The sequence below is a fragment of the Chelonia mydas genome, chromosome 3 (assembly GCF_015237465.2).
Source record: "Chelonia mydas isolate rCheMyd1 chromosome 3, rCheMyd1.pri.v2, whole genome shotgun sequence".
NCBI classification, from domain to species: Eukaryota; Metazoa; Chordata; order Testudines; family Cheloniidae; genus Chelonia; species Chelonia mydas.
The window spans coordinates 98812627-98836293 of record NC_057851.1 but is presented as its reverse complement, the minus strand read 5'-3'; the positions used below and the strand labels follow the sequence as shown (position 1 = coordinate 98836293).

At 41.1% G+C, this 23667-nt stretch overlaps 1 protein-coding gene across 14 annotated transcripts in view; it reads right to left on the bottom strand.

The window, feature by feature from the left end:
* Positions 1-11974: 11974 nt before the first annotated feature.
* Positions 11975-23667, bottom strand: part of EYA4 (EYA transcriptional coactivator and phosphatase 4) — a 211549-nt gene continuing 199856 nt past the window's right edge. For 10 of the 14 annotated variants that reach the window (XM_043542952.1, XM_043542943.1, XM_043542944.1 and 7 more), the window contains 6 exons: positions 22643-22701; positions 22378-22538; positions 19917-20031; positions 17483-17604; positions 14527-14627; positions 11975-12874 (listed from right to left, as the gene is read on the bottom strand). In XM_043542952.1, coding sequence (XP_043398887.1) covers positions 12794-12874; positions 14527-14627; positions 17483-17604; positions 19917-20031; positions 22378-22538; positions 22643-22701 — 639 coding nt within the window. In that variant the 3' untranslated portion in view covers positions 11975-12793. Of the gene's footprint in view, positions 12875-14526; positions 14628-14666; positions 14768-17482; positions 17605-19916; positions 20032-22377; positions 22539-22642; positions 22702-23667 lie in introns of all 14 variants that reach the window. The other 4 variants (XM_043542948.1, XM_043542942.1, XM_043542939.1 and 1 more) reach the window with 1 other exon arrangement.

The window sequence follows — 23667 nt, the reverse complement described above, 5'->3', positions numbered from 1 at the left end:
TCCTAGAATCTGAGCCTTCTGACAGAAGGATGAGGAATGGGTTCCACCCTGCTTGTTGATAGACAACACCACTGCAATGTTTTACATCATGACTGCCATGTGCTGGCCTTGCAGTTGAGTCTGAAAGGCCTGGCATGCGAATCGCGCAGCTCTCAGCTCCTTGGTATTGATATGGAGAGAGAGAGCTCGCCCTGTGACCAGAGGCTCTGTGTTTGGAGATCTCCCAGATGTGCACTGCAACCTAGAGCTGATGCGTCCATAACTAGAGACAAGGAAAGCTGAGGGCTGTTGAAGGGGACTTCTTTGCAGACTATTTGAGCATCGAGCCACTACTGGAGTGACTCTAGCACCTGCTGTGGCACCATGACCACTAGTCCCAGGCTGTCCCGCCCCAGGCAGTATGTTGAAGTGAGCCACGTCTGCAGAGGCCTGAGCCTCAGCCTGGCATGCCGGACCACATGTGTGCAGGCCACCATGTGATTGAGGAGACTCAGACAACTCCTCGCTGTAGTGGTCGGGTACTTTCTCAGGCCTCGAATGATGCTTGTCATGGCTTAGAATCGGGACTCTGACAGACTTGCTCTTGTAGACTGCCCCAATAAACTCTATCCTCTGGGTCAGTGACAAGGTTGACTTGTTCATGTTGAGAAGGAGACCCAGTCTCTCAAATGTGGATCTGACCAGACTTGCCATTCCACCTGCTCTCTGGTGTGCCCCCTGAGCAGCCAGTTGTTGAGGTAAGGTCCGTCCTTCGGAGGAAGGCTGCTATCACCGACATCCACTTGGTGAACACTCGTGGGGCTATCAGCAGGCCAAAGGGGAGGATCATGAACTGATGATGTTTTTCGTCAATCACGAACCTTAAAAAGCTTCTGTGTGCAGGCTGAATCGCTATATGAAAGTATGCATCTTTCATGTCAAGGGTGGCAAACCAGTCTCCCGGATCCGGAGAAGGAATATTTGTACTGTGGGAGACCATTCGGAACTTCAACTTTACCATGAACTTGTTGAGTCCTTGCAGGTCTAGAATGGGTCTGAGACCATCCCCCACCTGCTTGGCTTTGGGGATTAGGAAGTATCAGGAATTAGAATCCCCTGCTCCTGAGGAACTTCCTCCACCATTCCCATGGCAAGGAGCACCTGCACCTCCTGGATAAGGAGCTGCTCATGAGAAGGGTCCCTGAAGAGGGATGGGGAAGGGAGGTGGGAGGGAGGGTAGAAGCAGAATTGGAGAGAATATGCCACTTCTACCATGCGAAGAACCCAGCAGTCTGATGTTATTTGAGACCAGGCATGGTAGAAGTGGGGATGCAGTTAAAAAAACACAGGAAGGATCTGGCATTGAGACAGGTGCCCCGTCCTCAGATGCACCTTCAAAATGTCTGTTTTGAGCCCGACAAAAACTTACTCAGGCCCTGGCCCTGTCCGGATGGGGATGGGAAGGCTTACGCCTGCCATTCCTACACCTATGCCAGTAAAAATCCTGCCTTGGCCGAGGAGGATACGGGGGCTGTTGCGGAGGTTGGGGCTTAAAGGGCTTTTGTTGGGTTGCTGGGGTGTGCATACCCAAAGATTTCATTGTCGCCCTGGAGTCCTTGAGGCTATGCAGCCTGGAGTCCATCTGTTTGGTAAACAGACTCACCCAGTCAAAGGGTAGGTCCTGCATAATTTGTTGAACCTCGGGCGGGAGCCCCCAGGCCTGCAGCCATGAGCTACGCCTCATAGCTATCCCTGAGGACAAGGTGCACGCTGCCGAGGTCGCAGCATCCAGTGAGGCCTGTAAAGAGGTCCCTGCCACTGCCTTGCCCTCATAGACAATGGCCCCAAATTCCTCCCTGGACTCTGCTGTACCAGCTCCCTAAGCTTCAGCATTGAATTCCAGGAGTTGAAACTGTATCTGCTCAGGATTGCCTGCTGGTTGGCAATCATGAGTTGCAAGCCCCCGGTGGAGTATACTTTGCATCCGAATAAATCTTTGGACTTAGGTGCTGGGGCTTGCTATCCCTGCCTTTCCTTCTCATTCACTGCAACCACTACTAACCAGCAAGGCTCCGGGTTTGTGAACAGGTACTCATACCCTTTGGAGGGTACGAAGTACTTCCTCTCCACCCCTTAGCGGTGGGAGGGATGGAGGTTGGGGTCTGCCAAATGGTCCTTGCATTGGCTTGTATAGTTTTGATGAAGGGTAGAGTGACCCTGGATGGTTGTTCTGGTGCCAAGATAGCCACTATATGGTCCTCCGACTCTACCACATCCTTGGCCTGCAGGTTCATATTCCGTCCCACCCTGCATAGGAGTTCCTGTTGAGCGTGGCTATCTATAGGGGGCAGCCCTGAGGCAGAGGCACCCACCTCTGCCTTGTTCGTGGAGGATGACGAGGATGCTAGATGACGAGGACGTCTTCATCCTCGGGGACCTCCTGCCCTGCCTCTAGTTCCCTGCCAGCCATTCCAGCGTCTGGCTTAGGAACAGAGGTGGGTTCCAGAGGAGGTAGTGCAACCGCCAAATCCTGTACATCCCTCGGGGTGGGATGACCGGCTGCTGCCTCTGGCACCCTAGGTTCAGATGCCACCAAGCGTGAAGCCTTGGACTGTGCGCCCTGGGCCTGGTGGTATGCCCATGAGGTCCAAAATAGCCACTGCGCTGGTATATGCCACTGTGCAGGCGTGGCCCTGCACCTATGTCAGGTCTGTCCCACACCGACTTGTGCCGGGGCTGCTGTGAATATTTGGACCCCATCTCCAAGCTTGAGATGGGGCCTGAGACCGCAATGGCCATGGCGGTGCCATGAGGCTGGGGAGTGGTGCTGCAAGGCTGAGGAACAGTGCCGCAAGCTGGGGTCTGTGCGGATAGCCAGATCGGTGCTGATACGAACAGTACTGATATTGGGACCTACTGCGCAAAGGCGATTGGCGTTGTGAGCAGGAGTGCTGGTGGGATTTGGACTAGTGCCACGAGTCCAAGCAGCATCGCAAGTCCAAGCGGCACCTTGCTTCTGGAGGCTAAGTCAAGGGGTGGATCATCCCCAGTTTTCCTCGGGATGATGCCGCCCGTTGCAGTATTGGAGGTTTAGGATGAAGGGCTGGGGAACTCGGTGCTGTCATCGCAATGAGTTCTCTTGCAGACTCAAAGGTGTCCGGGGTGGAAGGCATGCAAGTCCCTAAAGAAGATTGTGGTTGGGGTGAAGGGTAAAGCCCCCAACCCAACAGCTGACTGAGTGACTAACTAGAACTACACTAGCTATGAACTAATCAACTATGCAATACAAACAGTATGAAGTAGAAGCTAGGGAAAACGTGGAGAGCTTGCGAAGCAAGATGCCACAGTGGTGGTAGGAAGGTACTGAGGGGGTGCCATGGAGGCATCACTCCAGAGGGCTCCACAGCTGACCCAACAGGGGCTGCTAAGGGAAAAACTTTCTGATGACTGTGCACGCATACACCTAATTGGAATGGATATGAGCAACACATCTCAAAGAAGTAATGTCCATTTTCAACATTTTTCAGGTTTTTTGTTGAAAAAGCAAATTTTGGGAGGTTTTCCAAAATCAAAATTTTTCTACATTTTTCAGTTTTTGGTTGCTAAAAACAACAACAAAAAATCCTTTGTTTGTTTAATGAAAACGAGAACTTTTCGTAGCAATTAAAAACCCTATTTGCTAAGGTAAAATTCCCCACTCTGAGCTAGATTGGAAAGTTGCTACTGTCTTGTCTTTGAAATTCCTTCTTAAGATATAACCCTATTGTGATACCTTCGTGAAATTGGCCAGCTAACGATGGCTCAGTTGAGGGGACCATTTGGAAACTGTTGATAAATAATTAACTTGACTGTGTTTCCCCTCCCCCCACCCCGTCCAATGTTAGTCATGTGGCTTAGACTGTGAACTCTTTGAGTATGTCTATATTTCACATTTGGGCTCAGGCTCAGCACCAGCTCTCAGACCCATTCCCCTTGTGGGGTTTCAGAGCCTGGGCTCCAGATCAAACCGGAACATCTACACTGCTATTTTCAGCCCCCTAGTCTGAGCCCTGCAAGCCCAAGTCAGGTGACTCAAGTTCCGAGACTCACTGCCTCCGGTCTTTTGCAGTGTAGACATCTTATCCCTGACTCAAAGGGCATCTTATTATATGTTCGGACAGCACTTACCAGGTTGTGCGATAGTAATACAATTGTTGCCAATATGTTACTATCTAATTAAATACACTGAAAAAGATAAATGTGTGTACGGTAAAATATAATCAGACTTGCTAAATGTATTTAGAAAACAAATGAGATTGGTAAAAGACCGCTGAAATCCAGAAGTCCAAATGTTAGTGGTACCATTAGTGGCATCTTGTGCAAACATGTACTTTATGCAAAAACATTAATAGGCAAGAGGCAAAAAAGACAGAATACCAGCAACTTTACACTAGTTTATTTCAGTGCCTCCTGGGCTCTTTGCCAAAATCCAGTTATCAACTCAGAGCACCATAGTTACACTAATGAAGTTCTGATTTTGATTTGAATCAATTATTTGGTCAGCGGGATGGAAATTGGAGAATCAGATTAACCCCTTAAATGTGAATGCCTCACATGGGGCCACATTGCAGGGGTGGGTCTATAACGCAGTTGCAATTGCTGGAATAGCAAGTAATAGGATTCTGTTGGTAATTTACAGTTAGATTTTCTTTTAATGGGAAGCAGCAGGCATTCCTGCTTGCATCATACATAGTAAGACTGGGGTATTTTTTGTTAGCAGCTCTGTGATAGAAGCTAAGAGATTCTCAACAGGAATTTGTTATGAAGGCCCACTGAAGCCCTGTCTATATGTAGAGCCCTGCAAATCTGCAGATATCTGCTTTATATCTACAGACCATGTTTGTGGATTGTGGCTCAGATGCAGATATCTATACTGGGAAACAGATCCAGTTTTCTGTAATGGGTCTACCAGGACTGCTCTTGAAAATGGTGTGCTAGGCTGTAGACCAAACAAAACACTTTTAGAGTGCATGATGTTTCCACCGGTTTTTGGGGGAAAGCCAACAGGTACGGAGGAGTATGCAGTTCAGACAGACGCATCCCTTGGAGGAGGATCTACTAATGGAGATTCTCTATGTCCTAGTAAGGAGGAGAGGATGGAAGATAAACTATAGGTAGAATCTGATGAGAAACAGTCAAATGAAAAAAAGTCTCATTCAATTACATCATGTAATAGGAGACTGCTGAAAAGTTTTTAAAGTGCTTATATACCAATGCTAGAAATCTAAATAAAATGGGTGGACTAGAATGCCTTGAATTAAATGAGGATATTGATATAATAGGGATTACAGAAATTTGGAATGAGGATAATCAATGGGACACAGTAATACCAGGGTACAAAATATATCGGAAGGACAGAACAGGTTGTGCTGGTGGGGGAGTGGCATTATATATGAAAGAAAGCGTAGAATCAAATGAAGTAAAACTCTTAAATGAACCAGACTGTACTATAAATCTCTATGAATAGTAATTCCATGCTCTAATAATAAGAATATAGCAGTAGGGATACATTACCGATCACCTGACCAGAATGGTGATAGTGACTGTGAAATGCTCAGGAAGATTAGAGAGGCTATTAAAATAAACTCAATCATGGGGGATTTCAACTATTCCATATTGACTGGGTACGTGTCACCTCAGGACGGGATGCAGAGATAAAGTTTCTTGACACCTTAAATGACTTCTTCTTGGAGCAGCCCATCCAGAAACCCACAAGAGGAGAGGCAATTCTTGATTTAGTCTTAAGTGTAGCACAGGATCAGGTCCAAGAGGTGAATATAGCTGGAACGCTTGGTAACCGTGACCATAATATAATTAAATTTAACATCCCTGTGGCGGGGAAGACACCACAGTGGCCCAATACTGTAGCATTTAATTTCTGAAAGGGGAACTACACAAAAATGAGGTTAGTTAAACAGAAATTGAAAGGTACCGTACCAAAAAGTGAAATCCCTGCAAATTGCATGGAAACTTTTTAAAGACCCCATAATAGAGGCTCAACTTAAATGTATACCCCAAGTTAAAAAACATAGTAAGAGAACCAAAGAAGTGTCACCGTGGCTAAATAACAAAGTAAGAGAAGCAGTGAGAGGCAAAAAGGCATACTTTAAAAAGTGGAAGTTAAATCCTAGCGAGGAAAATAGAAAGGAGCATAAACTCTGGCAAATGAAGTGTAAAAATATAATTAGGAAGGTCAAAAAAGAATTTGAAGAACAGCTAGCCAAAGATTCAAAAAGTAATAGCAAATTTTTTTCTAAGTACACCAGAAGCAAGAAGCCTCATAAACAACCAGTGGGGACTTTGAGACAATCAAGATGTTAAAGGAGCACTCAAGGACGATAAGGCCATTGCGGAGAAACTAAATGAATTCTTTGCATTGGTCTTCACGGTTGAGGATGTGAGGGAGATTCCCAAATCTGAGCCATTCTTTTTAGATGACAAATCTGAGGAACTGTCCCAGATTGAGGTGTCATTAGAGGTGGTTTTGGAACAAATTGATAAACTAAACAGTAATAAGTCACCAGGACCAGATGATATTCACCCAAGAGTTCTGAAGGAACTCAAATGTGAAAATTGCAGGACTATTAACTGTAGTCTGTAACCTATCATCTAAATCAGCTTCTGTAACAAATGACTGGAGGATAGCTAATTTTTAAAAAGGGTGCCAGCGGCAATTATAGGCTGGTAAGCCTGACTGCAGTACCAGCAAACTGGCTGAAACTATAGCAAAGAACAAAATTGTCAGACACACAGATGAACATAATTTGTTGTGGAAGAGTCAACATGGTTTTTGTATAGGGAAATCATGTCTCACCAATCTACTAGAATTCTTTGAGGGGGTCAACAAGCATGTGGACAAGGGGGATCCAATGGATATAGTGTATCTAGTTTTCAGAAAGCCTTTGACAAAGTCCCTCACTAAAGGCTCTTAAGCAAAGTAAACTGTCATGGGATAAGAGGGAAGGTCCTCTCATCAATTCATAACCGATTAAAGGATAGGAAACAAAAGGGTAGAGATAAATGGTCAGTTTTCAGAATGGTGAGAGGTAAAAAGTGGTGTCCCCAGCGTCTGTACTGGGACTAGTCCTATTCAACATATTCATTAAGGCTCTGGAAAAAGGGGTAAACAGTGAGGTGGCAAAATTTGCAGATGATACAAAACTACTCAAGATAGTTAAGTCCCAGGAAGACTGTGAAAAGCTACAAAAGGATCTCTCAAAATTGGGTGACTGGGCAACAAAATTGCAGATGAAATTCAATGTTGATAAATGGAAAGTAATGCAAATTGGAAAACATAATCCCAACTATACATATAAAATGATGGGGTCTAAATGAGCTGTTACCCCTCAAGAAAGAGATCTTGGTGTCATGTGTCTCTGAAACATCCACTCAGAATGTTGAGAATCATTAAGAAAGGGATAGATAATAAGACAGAAAATATCATCCTGCTTCTATATAAATCCATGGTATGCCCACATCTTGAATACGGCATGCAGATGTGGTCATCCCATTTCAAAAAACATACTGGAATAGGAAAAAATTCAGAAAAGGGCAACAAAAATGATTAGGGGTATGGAACGACTGCCATATGAGGAGAGATTAATAAAACTGGGATGTTTTAACTTTGAAAAGAGATGACTTGGGGAGGGGGAATATAATAGAGGTCTATAAAATCATGACTGGTGTGGAGAAAGGGTTATTCCTCATAACACAACAACTAGGGGGTCATCAAATGAAATTAATAGGCAGCAGGTTTAAAACAAATAAAAAAAGGAAGTATTTCTTCACACAATGCACAGTCAACCTATGGAACTCCTTGCCAGAGGATGATGTGAAGGCCAAGACTATAACAGGATTCAAAAAGAACTAGAAAAATTCATGGAGGACAGGTCCATCAATGGCTATTAGCCAGGATGGGCAGGGATGGTTCCCTAGCCTCCGTTTGCTAGAAGCTGGGAATGGGCAACAGGGGATGGATTACCTGATTACCTGTTCTTCTGGGGCACCTGGCATTGGCCACTATTGGAATACAGGATACTGGGGTAGATGGACCTTTGGTCTGACCCAGTAAGGCCATTCTTATGTTCTTAATCTCCATTAATGACTAGTGAATAAGAGCCGGTTGGCTATGTTGGGTTTTCTGAAATGGTACTAAAATGGTTTTGTCTGATTTATGCTAAGCCATAAACGAGCTCTGGGGGTCTAGTTTCTGAAGACTGTCAGTAGTGGTTCAATTTACTAGTGTAGACTAGGCTTATGTTAGTTTATTGTCCATCCTACCCACTCACATTGCGAATTACATCCTTAGGTCTCCAACAAGAAACTAAAAGTATGAAGCATATGAAAATATAAAGGATGTGAACTTTTTAGAAAGCCTTTGCTTGGTGCCATGTGCTTTGTGCATAGGCTGGAGCTCTTTGTAACAACCATTGATAAATCTATTTATCTACATGTGTTTCACTCGTTAAAAATCATGGACAGTAAGTGCTGTGGCAGAGGGGTGCTTATCTACTCTGTAGAGGTCTTGTGCCATTTACCCCCGTTGACCTCTGCAGGAGAAGGTGAATATTCTGTTCCCCGACATCCTTAGTCCAGCACAAGCTAATACAAGCATTTTTAGTCGTTCGATTCGCACTCTTTCAGGGTTTCTTATAGGATAGGAGGATGTGCACCTTTGTTTTGCATTAATTGGGATCAACAAGACTTATGAAAATTTGCACCTTCTGTTAATTATTTCCCCCTCCTTACTGTTGTTTAGCTAGGGTCAGGTCTTCAACTGGTGTAGCTCCACTAACAACTGACTTCAATAAAAGCAGATTTTTATGGGCTGAGGATCTGGCCCTTGTCACTTCTAGACACCAAAGAGAAGACTGGTTTATAAGGAGACTTAGGTCTCCACCCTGCAAAAATGTAAGTACGTTCATGACTTTGACGTCAATGGGACTGGTTCACCTGCATAAAGTTATGCATATGTTTAATTCTTTGCAGGATCGGGGCCTTATGGCATGGTCAGTCCTTAATAAATTATATCCCTGCACCCACTTCCCATTAGAAAACCTCTATCATTGCTGTTCCCTTGCTTCATGCAGGAGCCTGAGTGAGCAGTTAAGTACCAATGACAATCTATAAATCAAATGATGGGAAACTGCTACAGAGTGTCTCCTTCCTCAAGCTCAGGATCACTACTTCTGAGCTACAGGGGGCCACAAAGCAATAACTACAAAGATACTGCCATAATGGGAACTCACATGAGGAGGGCTGAGCTGTTGACTAGATTACCTGTTAATTTTCAGTAGTTCAAACTGTCTCCGGTGTAAAACAACCTAAGTTTTGATGCATTTGCACGTAGAAAAGACACCAGCATAAAAATGTTACAGGTAATAAATAAATGAATCAGGAATTCATATTAAGAAAACGGCTAAGACGTAGTGACTTGAGATCCTGCCCTTAGAGGAGACTACTGTGCAATGAGGTTTCAAACACAAAACTAGAAATCTTGCAGGGCAGTATAGTGCAGAAAATGACAACAGTTCCAAATGTATTTATTGAGAAGTAGTAAAGATGTACATATATTTTACAAGCTTTTAATATTAATTTACATTTTCTTAAATTATGTAGGCCCAAATAAACTAGAACTTGCTAATACATGACAGAGACACTTGGCTTCAATTAAATTTCCAAAATGCTGCTATTGCTGGGAGTCATAACGCAATTTTGGCTCATGTCACTAAAAAGTTCCTCTTTGGAGATACTAAATACCATATTCATTTAAAGCATGTGCTTGGTATAAGGTAGAGCTGGCTCCTGAACTAAAACCCTGGAGTTTGGATCCAAATTCACCGCTAAAACGTAGTCTTCCTGGCAAGACTACATTCAAATTTGGGATTTGGATTTCAACTCTCTTCCTCCCCCTCTCCCTAAATGTTCAGGTGTGTTTGGATCCAGGATTTTGATATGGGCAGATCTCCTGTGCCAGGGGTTAGACTGGAACATGCTTTTGCGCCTGTTTTTGGCGCATATATTGCTGCTTATACTGGACACTCAAACTCCAATTCTGGGAGTCAGCCATCACCTATATCTTTTTGTGCACAATCAACAAATGTTTCTAAGACAGCTTTGCTTCTAGATTTCACTTTACTTTTTTATGTTTAACTGTACGAGCTTACCCCTTATCATATTTAAGATATTGCTTACTCTGTGATTGAAATTGCACTGTATTTATATCTTGCAAGTGCAGCATTAAAAGTGCCTAATGTTCAAGTACTGTACTCACTTTAGATTGCTACAGTAATGGCAAAAGGCACAATAGTCTATATTTTAATTGCACACAGTATTTGCAAATATAACATTGTATTCATTTTGGGGGTAGGGGTTGAAGGGAGGCAGTTATTATTGTATTATATACATTGAATTAAAATGCACTCAAAGCTTACTTTAGGTCCAACCATACCTATTTGGAACTGTCCAATTTGAGTAAAATACCTGCCTTGGTTATTCATGCCTGTAGTTCTCATGCAGGCAGCCTTATCAAAGTATCTGCTATGAGACTGTATTTAAAGATACCACATGTGTTACTTTTTCCTTAAGTAAAGTATATCTGCATCTGGATTTCTGGAAAGAGCTTTGGTATATTGTGTATATGTGAAGTGTAAAGGGTTTAGGGCTAAACCCTAAAGTGGTGAGGCGCTGTAAGATTGTGAATTATGTATTATTATTATTAATGGTATGAAGCTAATGCATAGGGGTCCCAATATTATCATGGCTTCATTGTGCTAGATGCTGTACAAAAACATACCAAAATTTTATCCTCTGAGCCATACCCTCCCATAGGTTCACATGCATAACTCCCATGAAGTTGTGATTTTTTTTTTTTTTTTTTAAATAGATGGCAGGCTGTGGACTACATATTACTAGAGCTGCCACGTTCCTTTTAAAAGCAAATGTTAAAATCATTTTGAAGTATATTTAAAATCTCTTCACTTAAAAAAACTTCCACTGCAATAAAAAATGAAAACTTAAAATGTTAACCTTTTTACATCAGTTTATTTTTAGGCCAAATTTGATCAGGTACCATACTGTAAGAATAAACTACCTGTAAATAATTCGCAGCCCTAGGCTCTTTCAAGGGAGGGGAAAAAGGAATCCCCCTCCCCCACAAATTTCTCCTGTAAGTGGAGGCATATAATAATTGAATATGTGGCAAGACCAGTGTGAGGGCTGCACATTTTAAACTTGAGGCAGTAGCATACTCATCTGTTGTCTGAATGACTTGTGTACAAAATTCCAAGGGAGGCAAAGGAATTCTTTTTGACTGAGTTAGTTATAAAGGAGTTTTGCCATTGACTTCAGTAAGGCCAGGATTTCACCCAAACACCTGACTTTGACATGGTCAATGTAGTTTAAATAAGCAACAAGTATTTTCCCTATGAACACCACCTGAATAGAAATAGGTTGTTTCACAGCAAAGAACAGGAGGACTGCATATCATTGAGTACTGTCCTTACATAGGATGTGAAATGCAAAGGACACCTATCATGACAAGTTCACTCACAGCTGGAACAAGTGGGCACACATGTTAGTATCAAGGAAGAGCAATTTCCATCCTCCACAATAAACTACAGTCATTAACACTTCCACTTGCTTCATGACACTGAAATCAGATGTGAGGTGGTAGGACTAGTGTGGAATATGATCCTCCAGGCCTTTCCTAACCTGGGAAAGAGGGAAATGGAAGAGACTTAATTTGGTTTTCTGTAAATGGCAGGTGCGCTCTCTGCAGGTTTTTCCAGTATCCTGTAAGTAACTAATGAATATGGCTCTTAGTTTTCTCATGTGAGAATGAAGAAAGGATGTTCAAGATGTAATTGCTTTAGCTTTGAAGGTAACAGTACCCAATATCATTTCAGCCTCCCAAAAGCCTCTTAACTTGCCTCAGTGGAACTATTCAGAAACCAAATAAAAACCACAAACTTTCCTTTATTTTTTTCTTACTAAAACAAACGCTTTTGGTGCAGCCCTGCTTTTTGATTACTTGAATTTGAAATTTGGTCATGTCAAAAAAATTTCACAACTTTTTTTTTTGTTTATCTACATAGTTTTTAACCAAAATTACATTGTAACACACAAACACAGTCTTGTCTTTAAGGCACAACACATCATTATGCACATTCTGTTTGCCAAACTTAGAAAAGAGACAATATTATATAACCCTTCCCCACCCCCTCCCCCCAAAAAGAAAAATTGCATCCACTTCCAAAAATCAGCTGCTAATAAAGTCACAGTAAATTATTTTCATCAATAATTTACACAAATTACAGATCTAGACAGGATTGTCATTATACAGTCTGAGTGCATTCCAATTCAGATTTTCTGGGTTAGGTAGGCTAAAGTCTGGTTCAAACCTCAGTGCTGAGAGTATACCCCATATTGAGGAATGTTGTTGACCACCACCGTGTCGGTCAGAAAACGCATGTTGGTGCTTTGCCATCATGAGTCCTTTGTTCGCTCCCATTAGGGCTGATTTGGTGTGTATCAGCAACCTCCATAGTTTTTATTCGTTAAAAATGTTGCATATATAAGACCATAGAGCTTCCTTATGTAGCGCTAACATTTTAACTCCATTCAGCAATCTGAATTCTTCATTGTGGAATTTTCATTCCAAATATTTCTTCCCTTCTTAAGACAATTCATATGTGTTAAGCCAGAGGCATCGAATCACACATAAAAATTCAGTGTACTTGAAATATAAAAAAGGATCGCCAACTATAGAACACAGTTACAAATACTCTAGTTCCAGTGCTTGATGTAGCGCCAAGAGGTCCGAGTGACTTGATATCCTCCAGAAAGGCATGTTGTGCTACATTTGTTAGGGGGAAAAAGTGAGGGGAAAATGAACACCTTGTCAACAGCAGAAGGTGCACAGCAAATAAATACAGTTAAACTCGCAACAATACATTTGTAATGTTATGGTTGCGGCCTGACGTTTGTTAGTAAAATACCAACAAAAATCAGACCGAAATAGATCTGAGCTTAATTCTTATAACTAGGAGGAGCTAATCCGATAGTCGGTTTCACTATTCACAGTGGAAATAGCCCAAAACTCACTGAATGCAACTCCCTTCCTTTGGCCAGGGGACATTGCTCATTTGCTACTATGGAATGTTTTAGAAAAAGGATGATCACAATTTATTTATTAAAAAAGTTCAATAACCCCATTTAAAGGGTTATAGGACAGTCCTGAAGGAAAGGCTCATATGTAACATTTTGCAACAGAGACAAGTATTTTTTGTTTTTGCTTGTTTTCCCCCAGCTGGGGGGAAAAATCTTCTAGAGAGAAACTTTCAAAACACTGGTTTAAATAAAGATGACCGATGCTGCAGAAAGCATCAATGTCTGCTGGTAGATGCAGTATAGTGAATTACAGATCGACCTATGCCAGTTCACTCTTCGAAGGCTGCTGCTGGACACTCTACTAGCTCCCTGGAACTACGTAAGAACCTTTCTTTTGCTCAGTTCAGATCTATTTGTAAACTGCTGTGTTCATCTATTCCTCTGAAAACCGTATCTATTCATGCAAGTACAGCTACAGTTAGAGAGAAGCATGCCAACTGGAAACTGCTGAAACCAACCACCTGTGTTCAGCACAGACCCATCACCAATACTGCACCTCTATAAGCAACCATTTGGAATGAGCATTTTGATTTTTGTTTCCATTACAGTGTAAATGTCAAAACAACACACTGGACCCATCAAAATGCTAGAAAGATTTAAGTTTTGCTATCCATAGTGCTAATTCTTGGTGTTTCTGGTCATAACTCAAGAGGCAAAGAGCACAACATTCAGAGTACAGCTTTTCTACGTTACTGGGAGTTACAGGGGAATGCGTTTGACTTCTGAAAGATTTCCAACTTGTTCTGTTTTCAAATATTGACAATTTAATTGCTTATACGTCATACTTAAATTTTTACTTTGAGAAAACCGTGCAGAAAATAAACTTTTTTTACTTTGAAGAAACTATTTGTACATGTGTGAACTCCTTTTGCAGAAGTATTTCTTGAAACAAACTAGGTTTTAAAATCAATCATGTTTCCCCATGTATATTCTAATAACGTTTGTTTTTCTTCATGATAGTAGAACTTTGGCACAATATTTTTGCTGGTTTTCTGCATTCTCTCCAATAGCTCTGACTAATTTCCCCGTGTTGTTTTAACCCAAACCCCTCTTGCCTTATTACTTCTGTTTATATCTTGTTAGGTTTCATTTGCTTTGTTCTCCCCATTAACATCCATTTAATTTTGTGGGGTACATTTCTTACCCAGATTGTCACAGAGCAAATGCTAGAATCCAAATGGTTTATTTTAATGTAAGTGTAGGCCTTATCATGCTCTTGGTGCCTCTGAATATTTAACTTATTTGCCAATCTGCCATTGTGCAACACTAGCGGAAATGAAACAGATACTAATGCAAGCCTTTCTATAGATCACACCAACATTTCATGAGACAGGTTACCTTTTTTGCTGCCTGTTCTTCTTCTACACCATCCCCAATTACAACATATACTACTTTTCTGCCAAACCTTTGCATTATTCGTTCAAAGCAACTTTCTTTTCCTGGAAGATAAATGAGATAAGAGTTCAGAGTGAAGTTACCTGGTTAGCTGCATGCTCCTCATCTCGTCCATCTCCAATCACAACATAAGTTATGTTAGTGCCAAATCTGGACACTATACGCTCAAAACAGCTTTCTTTGCCTGAAAAACAACGCACTACTTATTCAAGCCATCATGTGAGTTATCCTGAAGCTTTACAAAGGGTTAAGTGAATCCTATCAAAAAGTGTGCATTTGTTCATAACTCCCAGCTTTTGGCTTGTTTCACAGATACAACCAGCAAAAAAGCAGTTGAATTCCTTTGGTCAGACTAAGCAGATTTATCTGATATTAGGTACAGATCTTGGCCGTAACAGGAGGATGGTATTACCACCATTGTAAAAACATAAAATTGAATTTCAATACTTGCAGATTTTAATTTTTTCCCCTAAGGACAGTAGCAGTTTCATTTAAAATGTATTTACTGAAAGGGAAAGAGCTGTCATTATGGGACGATGGGCACTCAAAGCTAGGGGGAAGAATGAAATGAGACAAAGTTGCTGAGAAGATGCCCCTGAAACATGTGCCATTTTGCAAGACTGTGGATTAGGTGGGCTCAGCCAGTGACAAGAAAGGAGGTTTATGATTAGGAAAACACTGTGCTTTGGAACTGCTGAATGAGGACCAGATTGTAGTGAGTTTAAGGGCCACCTCCAATTACAGATGCTATGCTCAGAGTGCAGGGACCACTCCTTTTGTACAACCCCAGCGGCCTATCCCACTTGAAAGGATGTGGGGAGAGGGGAGGGATGTAGTACTGGGCACAATTCCGCTGCATGTTAGGCAAGAGTTCTTCTTTCCTGCAGCAGATGGTGCTACTCTGAATATCACTCCTTGCTGTAGTCTGAGTGCAATTTGCACACTAGTTAAAATGTGCAGGTTGCCATAAATGAGATCCATTAAATTGGCAGTTTAATGTAATTTAGGCTATTTGCTATACTTAATTCTTTGAGAAAGTTTTAAATGATTTCATGCATCTCCTCATTATGGAATGATGTAGCTAATTAAAAATATCAGTTTTTCTTTGTGCTGCTGAAAGGCACATTTAAAAAATGTTGTTCTAAAAACAAATATATTCATGACACTTTGCCAATGAAATCTGATTGATGAATTCAATCTTCATATCTTTTAGTTAAAATTTGGAATGGATGAATGGTCAGATATGAACTCTTCCAAATTATTAGCTATTTGGAAATCACCATTCTGGTGACCTTTAATGTTCAGATGCAAGTTCTTCTGAAACCATCAGAAGTCAAAAGTGAGGCCATATCATATTCGACAGGAAATTCTCCCTAGATTTCAGTAGAAACTTGAGTTGTCCTGTGACCTAAATATCACAATCATTTTAAGAATTTTTAATACAACCTTTCATCAGGTGGAAACCTTCACTCTTTCCTCATATTTTATAATCACTCTGCATGCACCTCAATTTGCATTTTCAAAGGAGTCTTAGATGTACCTTTGAAAATCCAAGCCTAAATTTTATTTTGTAGATTGCCATTTTCAAGAGTATAATTTGTCACTGTATATTACAAGAAGTTAATTATAAGTTACTTAACAGACTTGAAGGGTATTGGATGCCTGAAACTGCTGTGTATGAAATGAAGATCTTAGTTTATAATAGAAATTAGCTGAGCCTCTCTTATAATGCTGACGAGGTAGCTGAATTTATAAAAATGCTGGTTCATAAAAAGCACTGGAATTACATAAGGTACATCTAACATATAAAAGATGAAATTCAATAGGGAGAATGTAAAAGGGAAGACCCTCTTGTGGCAGGCCATGGCACGCTAGGCATGCCTGCCTCAGTGTCCCATTCCAAAGTCCCCAGTAACTCCTCTTCAGGTTCTCTTGCTATAATAAATATCCTGCTTGGGGCTGATTTATTATAAAACCTTGAGCAAATGGTCCAAAACCAAAGTCCCGAACATGTAGTCCATTTCTCACTCAAGTGCAAACAGTCATGAAAACTAAACTTGTTGTATGATGAAACACATAACATACTGGCTTCTTCAACCTTGCTTGGACTTTTAGTCATCCCCTGTCCTTGTACCAGGACAGCCACCACAGCCCTCCCAACTGAAGTATAATCCTGCTCTTCCCAATAGGAACCCTCAATGCAGCCTCTCCTCTGGCCCTCTCTCAGTTCCCCTGCATCCAGCACTAGAGATGTCAGCAGGCAAGCCCCTCCATTACTCCCCTGTCTTCAGTCCTCTCTGCCTGTATCCAGCAGGCTCCTCCTACTCTCTGACCCAAGCTTTCTTGCTTGGGGAAGTCAGCCAACAAACCCCTCTAGGCGCTTTTCTTGCCTTCAGCTTTTCCCCCAGAAAACACCTTCTGCTTCTTTCTAGGAACCTCCCATAGTCCCTGGTAGCTCTCACCTGTCCCTGATTCCCACACAGGCCGCTCTGGTTCACCAATCTCTCTCTCTCACTGGCTTTCTTTTCTGCTCTATACCCAGGTGCCCTCTTAATTGGCCAAATTGGAGCCTACTGATCAGGTGCACTAAAAGGTGCTCTAAAAGGGCCAGTGTCGCCCTGTGACAGAGTTATATATTTAGATGGTACATATTCTATATATAAATGTGACAAGTACTGGGATTAGAAGTACTCATAGCAAACATAGATGTTTAAATTTCTTAACAGTATTTAAACAGTCAATAAATCTTAAAAACTGAAGCAATGCACACTTTATTTTCTACCTAAACATTCATACTATCAGAGAAGTGGCTTTGAATCCATCCATAACTAATAAGAAAAAATATTTTCATATGATAAAGCAAATGCAGTCTTTGAGGACTAAAGAGTAATTTTCTTACCTATTTTGGTTGCACTGTAAATATTTTCAATAGGAAAAGCACCACCTAAACTATACAACAGGACCTTTGCAAGTGCTGGGATGAGTTGGGTGGTTGTTACCAAAACGTTTACACAGTTACTCCTGAAGGGAGAGAAATAATTGTTGAACCTGCATAATGGTACATCATTCAAAAAAATTACACCGTTCCTATTTTGCTAAATAAAACTGGCCGCTGAGGATGGCACTCAGGGTTTCCTGACATTAACCGTCAATCCAAATGCATTACCATCACTTAACCAGCGTTGAGAACAGTTTTATTAAAAAAATCTTATCCTTTGTCTGAAGGTTTTTCTGTTTCAGGCAAGTGCGTAGGTCTGCAGTGCTGTGAAAACTGGCTCCCTTTAAGATGTGTCAAAATAAATGCTCAAAAATTGAGACATCCCAATCACTAGTCACTTTCAAAAACGTTGCCAAAACAGCACTCTCAAATTGGCAGTGACTGGTGACTAAGGAACATTCAGATGCAAAAGAGTTAGGAGGGGGAAAAATGACTTGCCATTCCTGCCTTAAAGGGAAGGACAGGGACAATAGAGAAATACATATTTTCTCACCCAAGAATTGTAAATTAATGGTGACCTCAAAACTGAACATCACCGTCTTAATATTTCAAGTGTGGAAAGAGCAATCTTTCCAAGGGGAGGGGAGAGAAAAACCTAATCAGTGATGAAACTGGAAAGTTTTTAATGTCACTTCAGTCTGGCTTTGAGGAGTTCAGATGGCAGCAACTGTACAACCAGAAATGGAATTTAACACTATTACAAGGTCAGACAAGGAAGGGCTTGATCATTAGTGTAGCCTACTAGTGTTAACAGGGGGCTAGGACCAGGAACTTGTGGGTTCTAATCCTGGCTCTTCTACTGGCTTAACATGGGACCTCTGGCAAGTGATGTAATCTCATTATGTCTCAGCTTCCTGCTCAGTAAAATGGAGCTAATACCCATCTACCTCAGATACATTGTGAGGATTGATAAATGTACAGTACTCATGAAATACTTGACAATTATTTAAACATCTCTGACTGGTCTTTACGTAATCGGTAACAATTTTCCAACAAGCCATTATTGCTTAAATGACAATGCAGTTTTTGAATACTGTGTGGATGATAGTTTTAAAAATAAGTAGTATGGTGTCAAACACACAGGCACAAATTATTTGTACTTCTATTTTTTTTTTTCATTAGATACTGCTAAAAACAGTTTTCCAGTTTAGCTGCTGTTTATTAAAAGAACATGTAGATGTTTAAAATAGTTGTTCATTTTGTTCTTTTCCCTTAACACCAATTCATCTCTCACCCATGTTACTCTTGAAATGGAAGACAATGTGGCTCCATGTTGTTCATTTCCATGGTTTTGCACTTGCAGTACTGATTAGCTCAGAGGGAACGGGTACTGCTCTGGGAATATCATTGTTGGAGAACCAGCAATGAAGGTTATTTTTATTTCTTAGGGGTGGGAATGCTGGGTTTTAATTACTTTGGTTAAACAGAGAGTTGCTCTAAAAAAACCTGCATATCCACTCAGGGCATGTTTATATTTAAATGTAAGTCCAGGGTTAATAGCACATGAGTTCGCAGATCCTGGATTTGTTAACCTAGGGCTTGAGCATCTACACTAATTTGTAACCCCAGATTAGGAACTGTTGAACCTTCAGTCCCAATCTGGGGCTCCAGTGTCTACAACACATTGTGCAGCCTGAGTACAACCACCCATATCCCAGACTCCCTAGAGCCCACCCAAAATGTGGCTGCCTTAGCCTTTTGTTCATTGTGTAGTGTGTGAAAACTTGACTGTCTACAGAACAAAGAAAGTCAGCCTATGGGACGCTATGGGTGGACTCCCAGAGCATGAATCCAATGGCTGTGTTTACACTGCAAGCAATAGGGCTTGAACCCTCGGTCCTGGCTTGGTCCTTCTACCCCTATGGTGCCCTCAGACCCTGGGTCAGAGCAATTTGTGTGTTGGTGGAAGGGGGGTTAGGCATGAGCCCAAGTTTGAACCCTGGTCTCACACTGCAGTTTAGACATACCCCCCGAGTCATAATTATTATCTCTGCAGGAATGGACAGAGACCTTTGAGTTCTGGGCTTTTGTGCTCTAATGTTGTGCCGTGCTCGGGTACCACTACGGGCAGACACTATGCAGAAACACAAGATAGAGAGATTTTGAATTTAGAGGACATAATTTAAAGGTGAAGTCCATTTTAGGCTTACATTAACTGTAAGCGTCCCTTTAATGTACATCTAAAGAACTGAAATCTGTTAACTTAAGAGTTTCACCCCTCCACTTCACAGATTTACTATAGGGTTACTTATGAAGGCTATTCTGCTGTGGCACTTGTATTTTTAATATAAAATAAATTAATATTAATGTTCTTACAATATACACAAGTACATACCTAGTGCTAATAATTGATAATGATTTAAGTGCATTTGTCAACCAGGAGTCGGTCAGAGCTTCAATCTCTGCTCTTAACTGCAGCCACGCATCTCTTTTAGCAGGGCCAAGGAGACCTTATATATAAATGAGTAAGGAAAAACAAACAAATTAAACTCTGTTTTAGCTGGAACATGCAGATTTTGCAGTAATTTATTCTATTTTGAATTCTGCTTTTAAGGCTTGATAAAATTCATCCACTGAAGTCAATGGATACACTCGCATTGACTTCAGGGATGACTGGATTGGGGTTTTACTTCTCCACACTGTAATGGGGATGTTTAAGATTCTAGGACTTAAATAATTTTGTTTGAAAGACACCTGAGCTCTCATTAATAACCAGCTTAGATACCCAGTTGTTTGGGGGTGTGTGTGTGTGTGTTTCTTCCCTACAGTACATTTTCTAGTACTTTCCCCAAAGCAATTAGACTACCACCACTTCTGTTGCAAGACTATCCACAGCCTAATAACCATACATCCTACTGAAATGCAGCCCCAATTATCTCTGCTAATGTTATCTCATTACTTCTAGTTATGGACCCTAAACAATTTCTATCCAACCTTGGTATCTGAAGCTGTTGCAGCCTTGAAGTATTTGTAGACTTTATGTCATCCTTCCTTTAATCATGTCTCACATAAACTATAAAAGCCTCCCTCCAACCTCTTTGTAGTCCCCTTAGATGTGAAGGGCAGAACACTTTTGACCATAACTTAGCCCAGTCAGGTTTTCTGTTTCTCTGTCAACAAGACCACAATGTGAGGAAAAAATAATGTTACAAAAGTTGGAGGCAGCAGGATGCATGTGTGAATCACAAAGGGTGGAATACATTAGATAATCAATAAAACATAAACGATGTTTGTGGGGGGGAAAAGAAAAATACATACAGAATACACTAGGTAGATGGACTCCACCCTCATACTGATATCTGCTATTACAACCATCCTGTTTATTTTAGGTTCTTGCACAGTGGCTCAGTAACCCATTTTTGAAAATGGAATATAGCATCTTTAGAATTCTCGACACAGTAGGAGCTTTTGTATGAATGTCCAGTAAATCTGTAGGTCAGTTTGTTCCTGTATTTTTAATGTATAAAAATTCCATTTCATAATGGTAATATGACACTCCGGACAGGATAATTTCTTGGGATATCATTAACGTCTCAGGTATCTTAAGCCACTTGGTCTTAAGCCATGCAACAGTCACCACCTACAAATGCTCTTACTGCTTCATTTTCCTGTAAGTAAATACTCTTCAATAATAAAAATGCAAAGACATAAGTCAGTCCAATTCTCAGTGAAATGTTTACTATGGTGACTAAAACTCCTTGTCCACATTGTCCTAATTCATTATTCCCATTTCTGACAGTGGGACTTGGTTCTAAAGCCATGCCAACCCTACATATTTTAGTTCACAGGAGAGTTTTGAGTTTAGGTTCCTCTCTAAATGAGCCTCAGATGAAGTCAGTCTTGTTACAATAGTCGAGAGCTTCACTGGGACCCTCAGCATCACACAGGCCTGGGGTCTCCCACTCAGTCGTATCTGGAACAGGGGAATGGAGAGAAGACCATGTCTTCTTGGGGTGGATGATTGATCTGGATCCCTCAGGGCTCTTCAGATTGGGGCTGGCCGGCCCTCTAAATCTTACAGGAGGGATCCTCTGGGTTCACTCAGCCTTCTTTTGCAGCAGTAGAACTCAAAGACACTTTCAACACTGCTGCTATTACTGGCACTTGGATGCCCAAGAGTGTGAAGCCATCATCTTGTGAGAGATCAGACGTTGACTGTTAACTCGCAGGTGGGGGAGTCTGCTACAGAGTTTATGAAAGGGCACGGCAGCAGGACTAGAAGAGCTTTTCTGGCTTCAAAGCTGCAGCATGCAGTGGACTGACCTGGCTGGCTGCCAGTGGACTTCTTCAATAGGATTTGGAAGAGAGTGTGGCTACCACCCAGCCCACCAAAAGAGCAGGATGGGGGAATAGACCAGTCAGACTCGGCATGAAGGCACCAGCGGGGAGGAAGCAGGAGGACACCTGACCTCTCTCCTAAAAAATATTGTAGGTGGTTGGAACAGCCAGTAAGTCAGAGGGAATTGTGTCTGAAGGATGAAATTCTGGCCCCACTGAACTCAACTGGAATTTTGCCATTGACATCAATTGGGCCAGAATTTCACTCTGAGTGTGCTGCTACCACAATTCTCCAGGGTCTCCCTCTTCGTCCCCGAGAAGCAAAATTCTAGCCGTCACTCTTAATGGCAGGGTATCTTGCACAACTCTGGACTGGTCGTTTATATTACATTTTAATAGCACTAATTCCCCTGTGGAGTTTCCAAGGGTATAGTAAGGTAGCATTACTTAATTACCATAACCATACAGTAATGTCTTCAAATGTAACTTCATAATATTTCAACTTGTCCTAACCTTACCTCCAATGTTGTTCTTGTAAGTATTATACAATTCTTTTACTCTTCTGTAACGGAAAGCCAGCTTCCTCATCCAGTCAACCCCTCCTCTTACACCTGTTGGCAGACAAAGGTTTGCACTACTTGCAGCTGCATGGAAGCCATCAGTTGCAAAACTGTAGGTACTGCAAACACCCAAAATATATTAAAAATAAATACAATTTATTTCTGTAAAATGAACTTTTTTAATCTTGCAAAAAATAAAATTTTGAAAGAGAGTATATCTTACCTTAGGTCTTGCCCATTGTCATCAGAAGAAACATCATCTATATGAACTTGATCACATTCCTATTGAAAAATTAAAGTAAAAAGATAACTTGTTTTAAAGGTTCATGTATGTGTTAATACTTCCCAATATGTCTTTAGTACAGGCATTAATGAAACAACCTCTGTGTAGCATTGATTGTGCCAGAAGATGGCAGTATCTACACACTCAATCATGATAAACTTTTCTTTCGAAACAAAAGAAATTTCAACTCCTCAGACACTATTCAAATTAAGAGTTAAAATGGAGTCGCCAAAGAAAGTTATAAGGTACTTCAATGTGATTTTAGACAGAATTTCTTTTAAAAAACCCTCTCCTAGTCTCTCTCTGATGCATTGTGTGTTAACCCAGCATTTCAAAAATCAGTTCAGACCATTGTTCTCCATTCTATATAAAAGCTAGACAAACGTCAAAGATCTGTCATATCTGTTAAGCTTCCAAAAGTCTGGATGCTTATCCAAGTCTTATCTGAACTTACCCAAACCTCTTTGGTTTGGAAACCTCACAAAATCAAGCTCGAGGGCTCCACTACTTCCTGGTTTCAGCTGGGCTGAAAAAAACCACAGAAACAGCCTGTCCTGTAGTATTTGACTATGTCCAGTCCCAGAAAAAAAACAGGAAGTATGGAACATAAAGAGAAAATGTATAATTTAAAAAGAACTTTTTCTTTATTCAGGCACTGGTTTTTTTATTAAGGTTTTTCCATTGTTCACAGTTACGGAGAAAAAGAGGTGAATGTGGGATCACAAGAAAATACTCTCAGTGAACGTGTACACAAGTGCTGCATGGATAGTTTTACATTTGTTTTCTGTACCACAGTTCTAGTATATCATCTGAAGGACATGTATGGATTCACTAGTTTGGAGATTTTACCTGCACATATTTAAGTGATGCTGTCACAAGTGAAAATAATCACAATTTGTGAAGGTTTGGATTAAAGGATTATATTGAAAAACAGGCAAACTTTTTCTAATTTTTTAAAAAAGGTT